This window comes from Carcharodon carcharias, chromosome 20 (assembly GCF_017639515.1).
Source record: "Carcharodon carcharias isolate sCarCar2 chromosome 20, sCarCar2.pri, whole genome shotgun sequence".
NCBI lineage: Eukaryota > Metazoa > Chordata > Chondrichthyes > Lamniformes > Lamnidae > Carcharodon > Carcharodon carcharias.
Window position 1 is genome coordinate 35503074 of NC_054486.1, and position 19129 is coordinate 35522202.

The 19129-nt window shown below is 40.6% G+C and overlaps 1 protein-coding gene across 4 annotated transcripts in view; it reads left to right on the plus strand.

Annotated features, from left to right (window-relative positions):
* ubr1 (ubiquitin protein ligase E3 component n-recognin 1) overlaps window positions 1–19129 on the plus strand; it is a 197207-nt gene that overhangs the window by 162571 nt on the left and 15507 nt on the right. For 3 of the 4 annotated variants that reach the window (XM_041214122.1, XM_041214124.1, XM_041214125.1), the window contains 5 exons: window positions 6174–6261; window positions 8907–9040; window positions 11997–12105; window positions 14399–14455; window positions 15936–16013. In XM_041214122.1, coding sequence (XP_041070056.1) covers window positions 6174–6261; window positions 8907–9040; window positions 11997–12105; window positions 14399–14455; window positions 15936–16013 — 466 coding nt within the window. Of the gene's footprint in view, window positions 1–2074; window positions 2115–6173; window positions 6262–8906; window positions 9041–11996; window positions 12106–14398; window positions 14456–15935; window positions 16014–19129 lie in introns of those variants that run through there. The other variant, XM_041214126.1, reaches the window with a different exon arrangement.

Sequence of the window (19129 nt, forward strand, 5' to 3'; positions counted from 1 at the left end):
AAGGTTAATACTGAAGAAAGCCTAAAGGAGTATAGAAATTACAGGGGTGAAGTAAAAAAGGAATTGAGGAAAGCAAAGTGCAGATAAGAAAAAATATTGACAAATAAAATCAAAGAGAACCCAAAGATGTTTTACCAGTGCAAGAGTATAAGTAAGGAAAGGGTAGGGTCTATCAGAGATGTACATGGTAACTTGTGTTTTGATGCTGAAGCTGTGGGCAGGGTTCTCGATGAGTACTTTGCCTCTGTCTTCACTAAGGAGAGGAATGATGCAAAAATTTTAGTTAAGGAAGAGGAGTGTGAAATTTAGAGACAATAAGCAGAATGAGAGAGGAAGTACTGAGGGACTGGATCTTTGAATGTGTGTAAATCACCAGGGCCAGACGGATTGTATCCCAGGTTGTTAAAGGAAGTCAGGGATGAAACAGTGGATGTTCTGACGATTATTTCCCAAGTCTCACTTGGATACAGGTGAGGTACCAGCGGATTAAGTGGTCTGTGACCATTGTGGCATTCTGAGGGATAGAAACTGTCACTTAGAAAGGGATTGATCAGGGATAGTCAGATTGGTTTTGTTAGGGGAAGATCGTGTCTTATTTCTTCATAAAATTTGATTAAGTTAGTAACAAGGAGAATTGATGAGGGTAATGCAGTGGATGTTGTCTACATGGATTTTAGTAAGGCATTTGACAAGATCCCACATGATAGACTGGTCAGAAAAGTGAGATCCCATGGAATACAGGGGAAAGTGAAGAGTTGGATCCAAAATTGACTTAGCGACAGGCAACAAAGGGTAATGGTGGATAGATGTTTTTGCGAATGGAAAGCGTTTTCCAGTGGCGTTCCACGGGGTTGAGAGTTGGGGCCCTTGCTGTTTGTTGTATAAATTAATGATTTGGACTTAAATGTGAGAGGCATGATTGGGAATTACCAGGGGCCGTACATTTAAGGTGATAGGTGGAAGGATTAGAGGAGACATGAGGAAAACCTTTTACACCCAGAGGGTGGTAGGTGTTTGGAATTCACTGCCTAAATTGGTGGTTGGGGTTGAAACGCTCAACTCATTTAAAAGGTACCTTGCAAGGCTACGGACCAGGTGCTGGAAAGTGGGTTTAAAAATGAGCGGCTAGTTTCTTTTTTCTCTTTTTGACTGGTGCAGACATGGGCTGATTGGCCTCTTTCTGTGCCATATTTTTTCTAGTTCTCTGGTTTCTATCCCCCTTGCCAATACAAAATGTTGCAGGACTATAGAGAAAGAGCAACTGGCACAGGAAAGATGGGCCGAATGGCCTTCTGTGCAGCACGATGCAATGAAAGAGTTCCTCTGACTTCCAAGAAATAGTAAGTTGAGTTTAAGGAGCATTTGAGGAAAAGCTGAAATCTAATTTCCTGTGAACCTTTTCACAGTTGTCTCTCAGTTTGCTTCCTAAGAATAAAAGTTGAAGCTGGGCAATGTCTGATATTTTCCAGGTCTCAGCTGGTCTGTTCTGAGTACAGTAGCAAACATTAACATTCATATTTTGAAGCACTTTAATTTTTATAAGTGCCATGTGTTTGGTGCCCAATGAAAAGAAAAGTCTTGATAATTGTACCATTGGATTCCAGGAACAAAACAAGAGTTTATGGTTATTTGATTAACAGTTAGTGTTGTAGTCGTGGACAGTATTGGAATTTTCTTTGCTCATCTACTTTGCCAAGTTATTGTAAGAGATCCCATACAGCGTTTGAAGTGAAGGGTCAAGGCCAACTTTCCTTTCCCACCTGGCACCACCAAAAAACAAATATACATTGTTGCTTGGTGGCTAGTCTACAGACTGGGGAAAGTAACTTAACTAGTGTTATATTTGAGCATGTAGCATTTTGAAAAACTCTAAAATAAGTCCTGTCACATTTGTTGACCTGACACACCTGGTAGCTGTTTGAGACACAAAGTACATGCCTGTTTTTTATGTATGCAGTATTAACAACTGGCGAATGCTAGTGCAAACCTATTCAGCTTGTTCCTCGGTGTATTTCTCTAAGTCAGCAATTCTAGAATAGCACACAATCAACACTAACCCACTTTTTAATTTTAGTGCCTAATACTTGACGTGCCTTGTACATTTAAAACTTGCACGTAAGTATGTTTACTCTACTGTTCGAATATTTCAGAATCCTGTTAAGTTGCATCATAGCAGATTTTCGACCCCAAAAACAACAAAAACAATGTTTGATTGTACAAGAAAACAACAACTTGCATTTTTACTGTACCATTTAATGCAGTAAAATATCCCAAAGTATGTCACAGGTCCGGAATCTGACAAAAATTGACACCAAGTCAAAGAAGGTGTAGTAGAACAGGTGAGCAGAAGTTTTAAACAATGTCTTTAAAAAGGGAGACATTGAGAGATGGAGAAGTTTAGGGAGGGAATTCCAGAGCTTAGGGCCTAGACATCTGAAGGCATGGCCGTCATTGGTGGGGTGAAAGGAGTGGGGTTGAAGGTGGTGGTGTTCACAAGAAGCCAGGGTTGAAAGAACACAACATTCTCAGAAGGTTCTGAGCAAACATGTATTCCTTTGAGGAATATAACTCCACTGGAAAAGTGGTAAAACCATTGCTAACTAGAGAAGTTAATGATAATATTGGATTAAAAGTATAGGCTTACAATGTTACCAAAATGACTAGTAACTCTGAGGACTGGGAGGGTTTTAAAAATCAGCAAAAGATGCCCATGAAATTGATTGATCAAAAAAATAAAATATGAGAGTAAACCAGCAAAAAATATGAAAATAAATTGGAAGTATGAAAAAAAAGGAGCAAAAATAAATGTGGGTCCCTTCAAGGCTGAGACAGGAGAAATTATAGTGGGAAATAAAGAAATGGTAAAGACATTAGATTCAGGGAGACAATAGCATAGTGGCAGTGTCACTGGACTAGTCATCCAGAGGCCCAAGGCCCAGGTTAATTCCCTGAGGCCGTGTTCAAATCCCACCATGGCAACTGTTGGAATTTAAATTCCGTTAGTTAATTTTTTAAAATCTGGAACTAAAAGCAAGTCCTGGTAATGGTGACCATGAAGCTATCACCGATTGTTGTGAAAGCCCATCATTAATGTCCTTCAGGGGAGAAAGTCTGCCTTCCTTACCTGGTCTGGCTTAGATGTGACTCCAGACCCACAGCAATGTGTTTGACTCTTAAATGCCCTCTGGAATGGCCTCGCAAGCCACTCAGTTGTACCAAATTGCTGCAGAAAAGTGAAAGAGGAATAAAACCAGGCAGTTCACCTGGCATCAACTTGAGCATTGGAAATGACAGCGGCATTTCCAGCCCTGTCGGCTCTGCAAAGCCCTCTGGGGGCTTGTGCCAAAATTGGAAGAGCTTTCCCACAGACTGGTCAAGCAACAGCCTGACGTCATCATGTTCACAGAGTCATAGCTTACACCCAATGTCCCAGGCGCCACCACAACATCCCTGCGTATGCCCGGTCCCACTGGCTGGACTGACCCAGCAGAGGCAGTGGCACAGTGGTATACATTCAGGGGGGAGTTGCCTGGAAGTCTTCAACATTGATTCCAGATCCAATGAAGCCGAATGGCTTCAGGTTAAACATGGGCAAAGAAAACTCCTATTGAGCATCACCTGATCCTTCCTCAGCTGATGAATCAATACTCCTCCATGTTGAACACCACTTGGACGAAGCACCGAGGGTGGCAAGGGGGTAGAATGTACTGTGGGTGGGGACTTCAATGTCCATCATCAAGAGCTTTTAGTTCCAGATTTTTAAAAATTAACTAACGGAATTTAAATTCCATCAGTTGCCATGGTGGGATTTGAACACGGCCTCAGGGAATTAACCTGGGCCTCTGGATGACTAGTCCAGTGACATTGCCACTATGCGCACCACTACAGACCAAGCTGACTGAATTCTGAAGGACATAACCACTAGATTGGGCCTGCAGCATATGGTGAGTGAACCAACAAGAGGGAAAAGTCTACTCGACCTTGTCTTCCCCAGTCTACTTGTTGCAGATGCTTCTGGCCATGACTATATAGGTATGAGTGACCACCACACAGTCCTTATGAAGACAAAGTCCCATCTTCAAACTGAGCATACCCTCCATCATGTTGCATGGCACCACCACCGTGCTAAATGGAATAGATTCAGAACAGATCTTGCAGCTCAAAACTGGGCATCCATGAGGCACTATGGACCATCAGCAATAGCAGAATTGTATTCAACCACAATATGTAACCTCATGGCCTGGCATTTCCCTCACCCTACCATTACCATCAAGCCAAGGGATCAACCCTGGCTCAATGAAGAGTGCAGGAGGGCATGCCAGGCATTCCAAAAAATGAGGTGTCAACCTGGTGAAGCTACAACACACAGGACTGCTTGCATGTTAAACAGTGAAAGCAGAGGGTGATAGGCAGAGTTAAGTGATCCCACAATCAATGGATCCGATCTAAGCTCTGCAGTCCTGCCAGATCCAGTCATGAATGGTGGTGGACAGTTAAGCAACTCACTGGAGGAAAAAAGGTTCATAAATATTCTCATCCTCAATTATTGTGGAGCCCAGCACATCAGTGCAAAAGACAAGGCTGGTGCATTTGCAGCCATCTTCAGCCAAAGTGCTGAGTGGATTATCCATCTCGGCTTCCTCCTGAGGCCCCCAGCGTCACAGATGCCAATCTTGAGCCAATTTGATTTGCTCCATGTGATAACACAAGACGGTTAAATACACTTGATACCAAAAAGGCAATGGGCTCTGACAACATGCTGGCAATAGCACTGAAAACCTGTGCTCCAGAACTTGCCTCACCTCTAGCCAATCTGTTCCAGCTACAACACTGGCATCTACCCAAAACTGTGGAAAATTGCCTAGGCAGGACTGGATGTTAAAAATTCCTGAATGTAAGGTGTTCTGGAAAGATAGGATGGAAAGGAGGAGAGATAGCAGTATTGATTAAGTAGAACATTGCAGTGCTGGAGAGAGAGGATGTCCCAGAGGAGTCAAGGACAGAATTTATTTGATTAGAACTGAGGAACAAAAAAGGTACAGTTACATTGCTTGGTATAGTCTATAGTCCACCAACGAGTTTTGCAAGGAAATTAGAGAGGTGCAAGAATTATGGAGTAGTTATAATGGGGGATTTCAATTATCCGAATATACACTGGGATAATAATAGTGTAAAGGGCAGAGAGGGGCAAGAGTTCCTACAGTGTGTTCAGGACAATTTTCTACAGAAGTATGTTTCCACTCCAGCGAAAAGAAGCGCTGCTAGACCTGGTTCTTGGGAATGAGATGGGTTCAGTGGATCAAGTGTCAGTCGGGGAACATTTGGGGGACAGTGATCATTGTATCATAAGGTTTAGGCTGGCTATGGAAAAGGACAAATAACAACCCAGAGTAAGAATAATTAACTGGGAGAAAGCCAACTTCAGTGGGGTAAGAATGGATCTGACCCAGATAAATTGTAATCAAAAGTTGGCAGGCAAAACTGCAACTGAACAATGGGCTACCTTTAAAGAAGAGTGTTCTAGACATAGTCAAGGTATATTCTCACAAGGGGGAAAGGTAGGACAAAAAAATCCAGAGCCTCAGATAACATAAGATATAACAATTAAGATGGAACAGAAAGGGGTGCTCATGACAAATGTCAGGTGAATAATACAACTGAGAACCAGACTGACTATACACGGTTCAGAGGGAAATTGAAAAAGCAAATAAGAGAAACAAAGAGAGTATGAAAAGAGATTGGTAACTTATATAAAAGGGAATCCAAAAGTCTTCTATGGGCGTACAAATAGTAAAAGAGTGGTAATAGGAGGAGTGAGGTCGATTAGGGACTGAGTTATGAGTTGAGTTTAAATGAATACTTTACATTTGCCTTTACCAAGGAAGATGATGCTGCATAGGTCATGGTGAAAGAGGAGATAGTTCAGACATTTGAAGGGTGTAACATTGATGAGCAGAAGATATTAGATAGGCTGCCTGTACTTAAAGCTGAATTTGAGAGGCCATGTACGCAATATAAACTTGCACATGAGCTTTCCTTTGTTTTGCTCTATGTTGTATTTTATTTTAGTTTCCTTTCTAAACTAAAAGAAATGATGTGTTAACTAATAATGCACAGGGAGTTATAATTCAAAGTGTCATTGTTTAATGTAATACTGCGTTATTCCTGAACAGACTGCCCTATGGAGCAGGATGGAGAGGAAAGTGAGGAGACCCAATCAGCAACAGAGCTGTATGTAATTCTTCGGGAATACACAAGCAGGTATATAGATAAAGATGCTTGCAATAATGTGATTTCCTAGTTCCTGTAGTATTGCAAACTAGGCTCATTTAGCAGCCTACCTAATTGCTAAATCCTCATCACTGCATATGCGGCCTCCACTGCAATGACCCAGGAGTTGTAATCATCATATACAGGGTCAGTGAAATTGTGACCAGTCAGTATACTTTTTTTTGCCCCAATAAATGTGGAACATGATACAGTGTAGTAGGCTGCTTCTCACTCATCTAATTCCCAATCTTGGCCATTCCATCAGCTTTCTTCATGTTTCACTAAGATTGCCCATTAGCAAATGGAATCCCCTAACACAAATCAATGATGTAATAATCCATAATACTATGATTTTTAAAAAGGAGTGGATAAACTTTTTAAAATTTTTTAAAGGGATAACAACAACTTATATGACACGAGGCACATAAGGAGATATAAGGTCAGCTGACCAAAAGCTGGTCAAAGAAGCAGGTTTTGAGGAGTGTCTTAAAGGTGGAAAGTGAGGCAGAGTGATGTAGGGAAGGTATTATAGAGCTTAGGGCTTAGGCAACTGAAGGCACAGCCACCAATGGTGGAGCAATTAAAATTGGGGATGAGCAAGAGGCCAGAATAAGAGGAATACAGGCGTCTTGGAGGGTTGTGGGGCTGGAGGGGAATATAGAGGTAGGGATGAGGCCATGAAGGGATTTGAAAACAAAGGTGAGAATGTTAAAATTAAAATGTTTCTTGACCAGGAATCAATTAGGCCAGCAAGCACAAAGGAATGGAATTGCTGCGAGTTAAGGCACAGGCAGCAGAGTTTTGGATGACCTCAAATTTTAGAGGGTGGAATTTGAGAAACCAGCCAGGAGTGCATTGGAAGAGACGAGTCGAGAGGTAACAAAGGCATGAATGAGGCTGAGCTGAGTCAAGCAGTGTTACAGAGGTGGAAATGGTGATCTTAGTGATGGCACACATATGAGATCAGGAGCTCACCTTTAGATCAAATATGACACCAAGGTTGTGCGCAAACTTCTGTCAAGGAGAGGGATAGAATTGGTAGATAGGGAATGGAGTTTGGGATATGGACCGAAAGCAATGCCTCAGTCTTCCCAATATTAAATTGGAGAAAATTTCTGCTTATCCAGTACTGGAAGTTGGATAACCTGTCTGATAATTTAGCAACAGTGGAAGAGTTGAGAGAGGCGGTGGTGAGATAGAGCTGGGTGTTATCAGTGTATGTGTGAAAACTAATGCTGTGCCTTCAGATGCTGTTGTCTTGGGGCAGCATGTAGATAAGAAATGGGGGGTGGTAGGCAAGGATAGACCCTTGGGAAATAACAGTGGTTGAGCAGGAAGAGGATCTAATGCAAATGATTCTCTGACTTCTAATTGATGGATAAAAACAGAATCAGATGAGAGAAGTCCCATCCTGCTGGACCGTGCTGAAGAGGCATTGGAGGAGGATGGTTGTGTCAACCATGTCAAAAGCTAGATGTGGGTTAAGAAGGAAAGGAGGTAAAGTTTGCTTTGTCACAGTCACATAGGATGCCATTTGTGACTTTGAGTAGAGCCATTTCGATACTGTGGCAGTGCAGAAACCTGATTGGAGGGATTGAAACCTGGAGTTCCAGGAAAGATGGGCACAAATTTGGGAAGGGACAACATATTTAAGGACTTTGGAGAAGAAAGGGAGGTTGGAGATTGGACCATAATTTGCAAGGACGGTGGGGTCAAGAGCTGGCTTTTTGAAGAGAAGGTGGTGACAACAGGTTTCAAGAAGAGAGGGATAGTGCCTGAGGGTGTGGGGCATGGAACCAATTGGATGCTTTTGAAGAACCAGTGCACATGGATTAGCTAAATTGCCTCCTGTCCACTAAGTTTCATTGATCTTATTCCATTCTAACATAAGCCACGTCCTTGCTCCCGATCTCCTCCTTTCCATCATATTGATGCATTTCCAGTTCAAAATCTCCTTGTTTCCATCATCATATTGCCACACATGTAGCTCCAAATTTCATCATTCCATCAGCTGAAATGCTGAATGGATATTGGGTGTTTCCCAATGTGGAGAATTAGAAAATTTAGGGCAAGCACCCTAGCTTGATGCTGCACATGCTTTTTCACATTGGTAGAGGCTTGGGAACTGCTTGTCTCCCTGAAGTTTAGACCAGCAAATATTGTAGCAGAAAGTTCTTTGCAAAATCAGGCAAAAAATGGTGGCACACATGGGAAAGGTAAAATTATTTTGCTGTCAAGCAGGGCTTCATCTAGTGTTCTGATAATCATTATTTTCTTCCTTCCCTCCTTTATGCAAGTTTTCTGTGCACTTAATCTGAAGTTGTTGGCTATTCAAAGGACTCTCCTTAAGTCTTGCAATTTGCTTACATTGCTACTTGATCCTTGTGGGATTACAATTGCAGTGTTAAGTTTCAAATATACTTACAATAAAATAAATTTTGTCTTTTGTTTTCATTTTATTTAAGAGAATCCAACGGTAGTGTTTGTTTTCCAGCAATTAATTATCCTATTGTGGGTTACTATAATCTGTTTTGTTCTTAATTGCAATTTGTGTTGCGTGTCTTAATTCTGCAAAGCAAGGGTTTTGTCTTCTGCAAGTCAAATGCATTGTTGAAATGAGTTGCAATTGTTAACAGATCTTTAGAATGTAAGCCCCATGGCTGGTACCTGTGGAATTGTGTGAAGTGTGGCATCACTCCATTCCTTCGTTGTTCTGCCTTGTTCTTCAACTACTTGCTAGGAGTGCCCCCTCCCGAGGAGCTCTCAAAAGGTAAGTGAAGAGGAGCAATTACCGTTCTAGTTTAGGCATATGGCTTTAGGTGGGTGGAATGTTGGGCTTTGTTTCATTCTGAAATAGCAAAGCAAAACCAGGAAAGCTGGGCATTTGAAATTGGAGTAGTAAGCAATAACTTGCATTTATAGAAGCATCTTTAATATAGTAAAACCCCCCCTAGGTGCTTCACAGAAGTATTATCGAACAAAATTTGACACAGCCCCACAAGGATATATTAGGACAACTGACCAAAAGCGTGATCACAGCAGTAGATTTTAAGAGTGTCTTAAAGGAGAATAGAGAGGCAGAGAGATTTAGGGATAAATTCCAGAATTTAGAGCCTAGGCAGCTGAAGGCATGGCAGCCAAAGGTGGAGCAAAGAAAATCAGGGCTGCACAAGAGGCTGGAATTAGAGGAGGTGGAGTTGCAGCACAGATCAGTCAGCATCCAGGAGACTATGCTTAATGTTCAAGTGCACCCCTCCATTAAACTCCATTCTCTTTTCAATACTGAATGACTTGTATACATTTTCAGCATATTACTGTTTTGATTTCACATCTTGATTATTAGATTTCAGTACATTCGTAATCAAGCACCTTTGAGTTTCAGTTGCACCCCAAGGTAGAAGTACAAATTTGAGCTCACACCACAGCATCTATTTTCTACATCTAAATTGCAAAGAAGAATTAGGAACAAAAATACTTGTATTTCTGTAGTGCTGCTCTTGCAGAAAGATAACACATGTCACTTCACATTAAGGAGGACTGAACAATGGGATACTGAGAATAGGAGGTACAGTAACTGCAGGGCAGTGGAAGCTGCAAGAGGATATTGATGAGTCGGTGAAATGGGCAACATTGTGGCAAATAAAATTCAGTGTTAATAAATGAGGTGGTAGATTTTTTTTCCCAGAGTTTGGTAATCATATTTTGGAGGAAGATATTTAGGGGTTCAGGTTTGTGTAAAGCAGCAGTGGAAATCATAAAGCCTTACAAAAACCTAATGATATACTGGGCTTAAATAAAGACTTAAAAATCTGGGGTTACAGAGTGAAGTAATAGGACAGAAGATATTGGAATAAGACAATTTCCAATGGTTGAGTGCTAAGAGCAAGGGAACATTTGAAAATTAAATGCAAGGGATTTAGAACATGAAGCAGGAGAAACCTTCACTCAGAGTTGTGAGGCTGTGGAATGCACCACTGAAGTAGGTGTTTGAGGCAAAGACCATGTGAACGTTTAAGGGTGGGTGCTTGAAGAAAAGGGGAATAAAGCAATGTTATGGCACAGCCAATGGTAAATGCTGAGTTGTTCAAATCCCAGAGGGAAACTTGAGACAACTGCCACAACTTATTTTTGCAATTTCTATGTTTCGAGATGTGGGCTTTGAATTCCATAGTATAAGACCACTGAGCCTTATAAGTTTGAACAAAACTAGATTAAACTTTTATTAATAAGAGAAATGATTTTAAGTGCATATGTATGTCTACAAATTACCACAATAATAACTTCTAAATCCCCTAGTTAATCTAACCCCCAGTTCCACTTTTGTTAAGGCAAGAGTAAAACATGGATTTTAAAAGACCCAGGCAAAGAAACATGACACCCCGAACAATCCAATTCAAAGTGAGTCTCCTTAACTTCAGTTCATTGTAGACAGCAGTTTCAGGTGCAGGTGCTGAAGGCTTTTTACACTCGTTAGATCTTAAAATGCCTCCCTTTACACACAGCCTTCTCTCCTTTAAACATATTTTCCCCTTTGAATGCAAATTCCCATTGTTTCACTATGTCTTTCGACTTTACATCCCTGATCATAAAAATATCTCATAGTACTAATGCTACCAGTAATCTTTGGGGAAAATAAACACTCTGTTTCTGAACTTCACCTGGCGAGGTGATACATTTCACCGCTCCTCTGAAAACAATCAAGTCTAGATTATTTAAAAATGCAAATGTCCTTTTACACCTTGCATTGTGAACTTCCTCCATGTTTACCTACTTAACATTTCAAATCTAGTTCATCTTCTAATACATCAGACCAGCTGCCTTTAATCCAATTAAGTAACACACGCACACATATAAAGACACAGATACTACTGTTTTACAATAAATTCCAATAACATTGTTATAACTTCCTGACAGTAATTAGAGAAAAGCTTTGGGATTTAGAATGTTTAAAACTGACATGTTTCAATGTTGGAGTTTCTAAATTAAAGGGAGGGGGTTAGGATGGGGCCAAAAGGCCTGGTCAAAGGGAAAGATTGTTATGGTGGCATGTGGAGCAAACTGAGCATAAAGTTGCAGAGAACAGCAGCTTAATGTCCAAACGAGCAGCCACTAATGAGGCGCCCTGTCAAAGAGGACAGTGCTTGGGGAGTTGAGGGTGTGCAGCAACAGTAAGGCAGGAGGCATCATTGTAATTATGAAGCTGAGGAGATTGAATAATCAGAATAAATAAATTCACCATCATGAAAGGTTATGACTGTTGATTGTGATGTTTGTAAAACACGTGATTGATGTGGCAATAGTGCATTAGCAGTTCTTGGGGATACATTCCTGTAAAATTTGTACATTATTTTAATTGCTTTTTATATGAACACAGCTTTAATTCAGTTTCAAGGATACCAGGGTCAGCAAATCATTTCCCGGCATTCCTGTTGTTAAAATCTAGTTGTATTATCCCACGGCTGGACTGCTAAATCTGCTGCTGGGATAAAGGAGCTATGTTTAGCAACCTAATTGCCTGGAGTTAGAATTAAAATGGTGTTAATATAAAAGTAGCTTTAGGCTTGTTTTTAACAAGGCTGTGCCAAACATTTGTTAAATAAAACTGGTTAAAATCTCCATCCAGTTTCTCTATCCAGGAGTTCCAATAACTCCTAAACAAAGCTTTAACATTTTTAATGTAGAAGCACTGGGTTTGTGCATCATTAGAATCTTCCCTTTGTTCCTAGATTCCTCAGAAGGGCAGTTTGAAGCCTTATGTTATTACCTGGCATTGCCTACAAACCTTTTCAAGCTTTTCCAAGAGCACAAGGATACAGTGTCCCTTTTGCTGCAAAGGTAAGTACTAGTGTCTAAGTAATTTTAGGACATTAAAAATAATCCGAAGAGAGGATGAATAGATGCAATTTAAAGCAAAGTTTTTCTTCCCCCACTGAACAAGGATGTGAATGACTGGAGCAGAGTTTTCTGATCATCTCTCATAATGATGATGCAGGCAAAATCTAGTTCACAAATTTAGAGCTGCACTGTTAAAAATAAACTTTTTTAATGCATTTAAAAAAAATAGAGCCAGTCTTCATCCAGCTTCCTGCCACTATAAAGACTATAAGGTCTTCTTCATCAATTGAAAGCCTTATAACCCGTCAGCCAGTTTATCCATGACCCCTCTTTCTCTGCCACCCAATCCCCTCCCCGCCCCGTTATATACCTTTTGCAGCTGAGTGGGCAGGGTTTTGCTCATACTGCTCCAAATTGGCACCATGTGGTGCCTTAGGGAGGTACCTTGGTTTCCAATTACCACCATATAGTAGCATTGTTAAGACTGGGGGCTCAGTAACATGGGAGCAACCAGCCTGTTGTCTCAACATGTGTTATTGAACACCTCTAATATGCCAATTCAATTCATGCTGATGGGGAAACAACAGAGCAGACAAGTGTTGTGAAAAAAAACAGAATTACCTGGAAAAACTCAGCAGGTCTGGCAGCATCGGCGGAGAAGAAAAGAGTTGAAGTTTCGAGTCCTCATGACCCTTCGACCGAACTGACTGAAGTGTTGTGAAAGTAAGTCATGTAGCCAGCGAGGATTATTGAGTGCTCTGGACCTCAGTGAGGAGTGATTGAGGGGGCAAGAAGTTTATTTTGAGTAAGAGATGAGATTGAAGTGGGAGCTGAGGCAGCAGTCATAGTGACATTGTGGAATGAGCTTAGGGTGGTCACATGGAGCAGAAAAAGCAGAGCAAGTAGTGACTATCAGCTGCATGAATGGTCCTGGAGATTAATAAAATGAACCTTTATGTAAGTTTTTATGATCTGCAAATCTTGCAAGGTGGGATTTCAAGTAATTGTAATGCATGTACCTGTAGGCCAGAACTTGTTTAATTTTGTGTCAAAATAGTATTAAATCTGATTATTGTACAGTTTTTTAATTCATTCACGAGATGTGGGCTTCACTGGCTGGGCCAACATTTATTGCCCATCCCTGATTGCCCTTGAGAAGGTGGTGGTGAGCTGCCTTCTTGAATCGCTGCAGTCCATGTGGTGTAGGTACAGCCACAGTGCTGTTAGGGAGGGAGTTCCAGAATTTTGACTCAGCGACAGTGAAGGTACGGCGATATATTTCCAAGTGAGTGACTTGGAGGGGAACTTCCAGGTGGTGGTGTTCCCATCTATCTGCTGCCCATGTCGTTCTAGATGGTAGTAGTTGTGGGTTTGGGAGGTGCTGTCTAAGGAGCCTTGGTGAATTCCTTCAGTGCATCTTGTAGATGGTACACACTGCTGTTTGTGTGTCGATGGTGGAGGGAGTGAATGTTTGTGGATGTGGTGCCAATCAAGTGGTCTGCTTTGTCCTGGATAGTGTCAAGCTTCTTAAGCGTTGTGGGAGCTGCACTCATGTAGGCAAGTGGAGAGTATTCCATCACACTCCTGACTTGTGCCTTGTAGATGGTGGACAGGCTTTGGGAGTCAGGAAGTGAGTTACCTGTCACAAGATTCCTAGCCTCTGACCTGCTCTTGTAGCCACAGTATTTATATAGCTAGTTCGGTTTCTGGTCAATGGTAACCCCCAGGATGTTGATAGTGGGGGATTCAGTGATGGTAATGACATTGAACGTCATGGGGCGATGGTTAGATTCCCTCTTGTTGCAGATAGTCATCGCCCACCACTTGTGTGGCGTGAATGTTACTTGCCATTTGTCAGCCCAAACCTAGATATTGTCCAGGTCTTGCTGCATTTGGGCACGGACTGCTTCAGTATCTGACGAGTCGCAAATGGTGCTGAACATTGTGCAGTCATCAGCGAACATCCCCACTTCTGACATGATGGAAGGAAGGTCATTGATTTAGTATGATCCTATGGATTAATTTACAGTACTACTACTGTGAATAAACCGAAATATTGTGGTCTTATAATTAGTGCAAACATGTTCTCCTTGATCTTTGAAGTTAATATTAATTGATCCATTTTTTTCAGGCACCCAAGTCTTCTCATTTTATTGATTACACATACCTGCCAGCACATATTAGAGCTTTATCACTATAGTTTTTGCCATCAGTTTGATCTGTTATAGGTTTTAAATCTGAAAACTGCCTACCTGAAGGCTTGTTTGATTAAAATTCTTCTGCTTTATTGCAGGTGGTGTTCTGATTCTTCAGTGCAAAGCTTTCTTAAGGGAAAGCGAACAACAGTCCGGTTAGTGAGACTTGCATCTGAGTTCTTTATGCTTCCCCTCTTATCTGGTCACATTCATCTTTCTCTCTCTCAACCCTTTCCTTTATTGATTGCTCATTGAATCTGTCATTATCTAAAACAAGGTCAGAAAATGCTGCAAAAGCATAGCACTGGTAAAAGGTCTCACACAAAAACCTGCTATAAGTTTCCAGAATTTGGAAAATTGTTCTGTTCAGTGTTTTTCTTTTATCTTTGAATTTCTTTGTCAGGAATGAGTAATCAGATTAGAAGATAGCAGCAGCAATTTTCGTTTAAATAGCACCTTTGACATAATGAAAAGTCCCAAGGAACATTATCAGACAGAAATTGGCACCAAGCCACATTAAGGGATACTGGGACATATCACCATAAACTTGGTCAAAGAAGTATGTTTTAAGGAGTGACTGAAAGAAGGAAGAAAAGGTGAAGCAATTTAAAGAATTCCAGAGTTTGGGACCTAGACAGCTGAAGGCAGGGCCACCAATGTGAAGTGAAGGAAATTAGGGATTAAAATTATCCAGAATAGGGGAAGAGTAAAGATCTCAGAGTCATAGAGCTGGAGGAGGTTACAGAAGTAGGGAGAAACAAGGCCATGAAGAGGTTTGAACAAGAGGTTGAGAATTTTAAAGTTTAGCAGGATATAAGGAGTGTAGTGCACCTATTTTACGCTTTACCCAGTTTGTTGTTTCACCTTTGTGCAGAATGATAAGGGTGAAAGGTTAGACCTTCATAAGACTCAGTAAGTAAGAACACGAGGACAAAATTAATGAGACACCTTGCCTGCTGGCTTTGAGATAAGCAGTTATTCCCTTTGGGGCTTTTTGTGCAAATGCAATAGCAGTTACGTTACCTTGGAGCAGCTTTGTACTTCACTCAGCAAGGGGAAGCCAGTGATAGCTAAATTGGGATGGGAGTGAAAGGGAAGTGAATTGCAGAGAGCAGTTGTATGTGTGAATACTATAAACAGATCCGAACTGTTTTTATGTAATCATTTTATGGATATGTAATACATAAATGCATTTTTAATGTTGAGTTAATGACACATTATGATTTGCATGTCATTTGATTGCATTTAAAAAGTTAAATTCTCATATTCCTATGAGTACAGAGAACCAGTTTCTGTTCATCTCTACAGAATGATATCAGATTCGATATATTTTTTCTTAAAATTATTTAAGATGGAAATAGTGAAGGAAGAGTATGAATTAAGTTTCTGCTCAAATTATTCAGAATCAGCTACCATCGTGGTAGTCTGGTGCTTGAGCTCTATCCACCTATATTGTGTAATTTACAGGAGCCAGTGAGAAAGTAGAGTGTGGCCTCGTTTGGTGTCTTGCCTCCTCTTTGATGGATGAATGATGGCAGCAGTATAGGCTTCTGAATGAGGCTGTGTTATGTATGTTTAAAATGATATCCTTCCTTTAATGGTGATGCTGCTTGACAGTAACTTCTTTCTTAAAAGGTATCCAAGGGAAAGAAATCAATTAATGGAACTTCCAGAAGACTACAGTTGTATACTGAATCAGAGTTGCCAGTATAAGTGAGTCCATTCATCAACATCTCTTCTCAATGTTACTATTTTGTACACTTTTTTGTTAGAATTAGGATTGCAAAAAGCAGAACAGATTATAGAAAGGCCCACATCCTAAGGTTGAAAATGTATTTTAAAAATTGACATTGAAGTCACCTGGCAAGCTCTTTGGAGCTAGCATTCAGAAACTGTTAGATGCCATTAATTGCTTTCACCTCACATCTGTATTACAGCTCTTCATCCAGAGTCTGTGCTGTAATATAAACGAGCAGGTGTCTCTGGATGCAAACCACCTAACATCAAAAAACAGCTTTGTTTCCTAAGACAAGGGCTAGAGCTCTGCTAGTAATCACCACAGATCACAGTGATTCCATTCTGACTGTGGGCAGGTTTGAGTTCTCGTTTCCATGTCATTGGCCTGCATGCACCTTGCCCTGACATCAGGTGATGTCTGTGGCCAGAAGTGCAAACAGACAAACATGACCATTCTACAACCATTAATGCAGAAGGTCGCAGAGTAAATTGGGTATCAGGTTCAGGAGTTGTAGATTAAGCACTGATGCTTGTCATTGCTGGATTGTAGCTGCAAGTGATCAGGTAATTGTTTTGATATGATCTTATTAAGTAATCACATTAATTTAGTACAGAAAACGATCATTCAACCTATCATGCTTGTGCTGGCTCTTTGAAAGAGCATCTATCAATTAGTTACATTCCCTTGCTCTTTCCACATAGCTTTGCATATTTTCCTTTCAGTTATTTAGACAAACATACCGGCTAGCAGCAGGAATAGGCCCCTTGAGCCTGCTCTGCCATTCAGTAAGATCATGGCTGATCTGATTGTAACCTCAACTCCACATTCCTGCCTACTCCCAATAACCTTGTATTCCCTTGCTTATCAAGAATCTATCTACCTCTGCCTTAAAAATATTTAAAGATCCTGCTTTCAAGGCCTTTTGGGGAAGAAAATTACAAAGACCCACGACCCTCTGAGAGAAAATAATTCTTCTCATCTCTGTCTTAAATGGACAACCCTTTATTTTTAAATAGTGACCCCTAGTTATAAATTCTCCCACATGGGGAAACATCCTTTCCACATCCACCATGTCAAGACCCCTCAGGATCTTAAAGGTTGCAGTCAAGTCGCTTCTTACTCTTCTAAACTCAAGTGGTTACAAGCCTAGCCTGTCCAACTTTTTTTCACAAGGCAACCAGCCCATCTAATTAACCTTCTCTGAACTGCTTCCAGTGCATTTATGTCCTTTGTTAGATAAGGGGACAAATACTGTACACTACTCAAGATGTCTCACCAATGCCCTGTATAACTGAAGCATAATCTCCCTACTTCTGTAATCAGTTCCCCTCGCAATAAATGATAATTTATTAGCTTTCCTAATTACTTGCTGTACCTGCTTATTAGCTTTTTGCAATTCCTGCACTAAGACACCCAGATCCCTCTGCATCTCAGAGCTCTGCAATCTCTCACCATTTAGATAACATGCTTTTTTATTATTCTGGCCAAAATGGACAGTTTCACATTTTCCCACATTATACTCCATTTGCCAGATCTTTGCCCACTCACTTAACCTATCTATATCCCTTTATAGCCTCCTCATGTCCTCTTCACAACTTACTTTCCTATCCGTCTTTGTATCATCAGCAAATTTAGCAACCATACCTTCGGTCCCTTCATCCAGTCATTTATATAAATTGTAAAAAGTCCCGACACCGTTCCATGTGGCACACGCTTGTTACATCTTGCCAACCAGAAAATGACCCATTTATGCCTATTGTTTCCTGTTGGGTCGCCAATTTTCTATTCATGCCTATATGTTATCCCCTACACCAAGAGCTTTTATTTTTTGCAATAACCTTTGAGGTGACGCCTTATCAAATGCTTTCTGGAAATCTAAATACAGCACATGCACCAGTTGCCCTTTGTCCACAAAGAACTCCAATAGATTAATTAAACATGATTTCCCTCTCTCAAAACCATATTGACTTTGCCTGATTACCTTTAATTTTTCCCAAGTGCCCTGATATAATTTCCTAATAGTTTCTAAACCAGATTTTAAGCCAACTGGCCTATAGTTTCCTGCTTTCTGTCTTCCTCTTTGAATAGAGGAGGTACATTCACTATTTTCCAATCTACTGGAACTTTCCCCAAATCTAGGGAATTTTGGAAAATTCAAACCAACCCATCAACTATCTTCCTAGCCATTTCTTTAAAGACCCTATGGTGAAGTCCATCAGCCCGCAGCTCCAACAATTTGCTCAGTACCACTTCCCTGTTGATTATAAATTGTTGAGTTCCTCCCTCCCTCCTATTTCCTAACTTAAAGCTATTTGTGGGATGTTACTGATATCCTCCTCACTTTCTATAGGACCAACGCTCACATAGTTAATGATTTTAAGTATGAATAGAAACTCTCACTGTTTTTATATTTCTAGGTAGCTTTCTCTCACACTGATTTTTCCCTCCTTAGCAAAGAATGACTAAAAGATTGATTTTTTTTATATTCTGTCCAATCTTCTGACCTGCCACCCATTTTTGTGCAATTACATGCTTTTTCTTTTCAGTTTGATAATATCTTTAACTTTTTTAGTTAACCGCAAATGGAGGGTCCTCCCCTTGGAATTTTTCTCTTGTTGGAATGTATCTATTTTGTGTATTCTGAAATATCCCCTTAATTGTTTGTCACTGTATTTCTATTGACCTATCCCTTAACCTCATTTGCCAGTTCACTTTAGTAGCTCTGCATTCATGCCCTCAATTGCTCTTAAGTTTAAAATACTAGTCTTGGATCCACTCTTCCCTCCCTCAAATTGAATATAAAATTCAACAATATTATGATTGCTGCTACAAACGGCCACCTTCATTATGAGGTTATCAGTTAATCCTATCTCGTTGCTCAATACCAGGTCTAGTATAGCCTGTTCTCTGGTTGACTCCAGAAAGTGCTGTTCTAAGAAATTATCCCAAAAACATTCTATGAATTTGTCATCTAGGATACCTTTGCCTATTTGATTTTTCCAGTCTATATGTAGATTAAAATCCCCTGTGTTATTGCCGTAGCTTTCTGACAAGCTCCCATTATCTCTTCCTCTATTCTTTGCCCTACCAT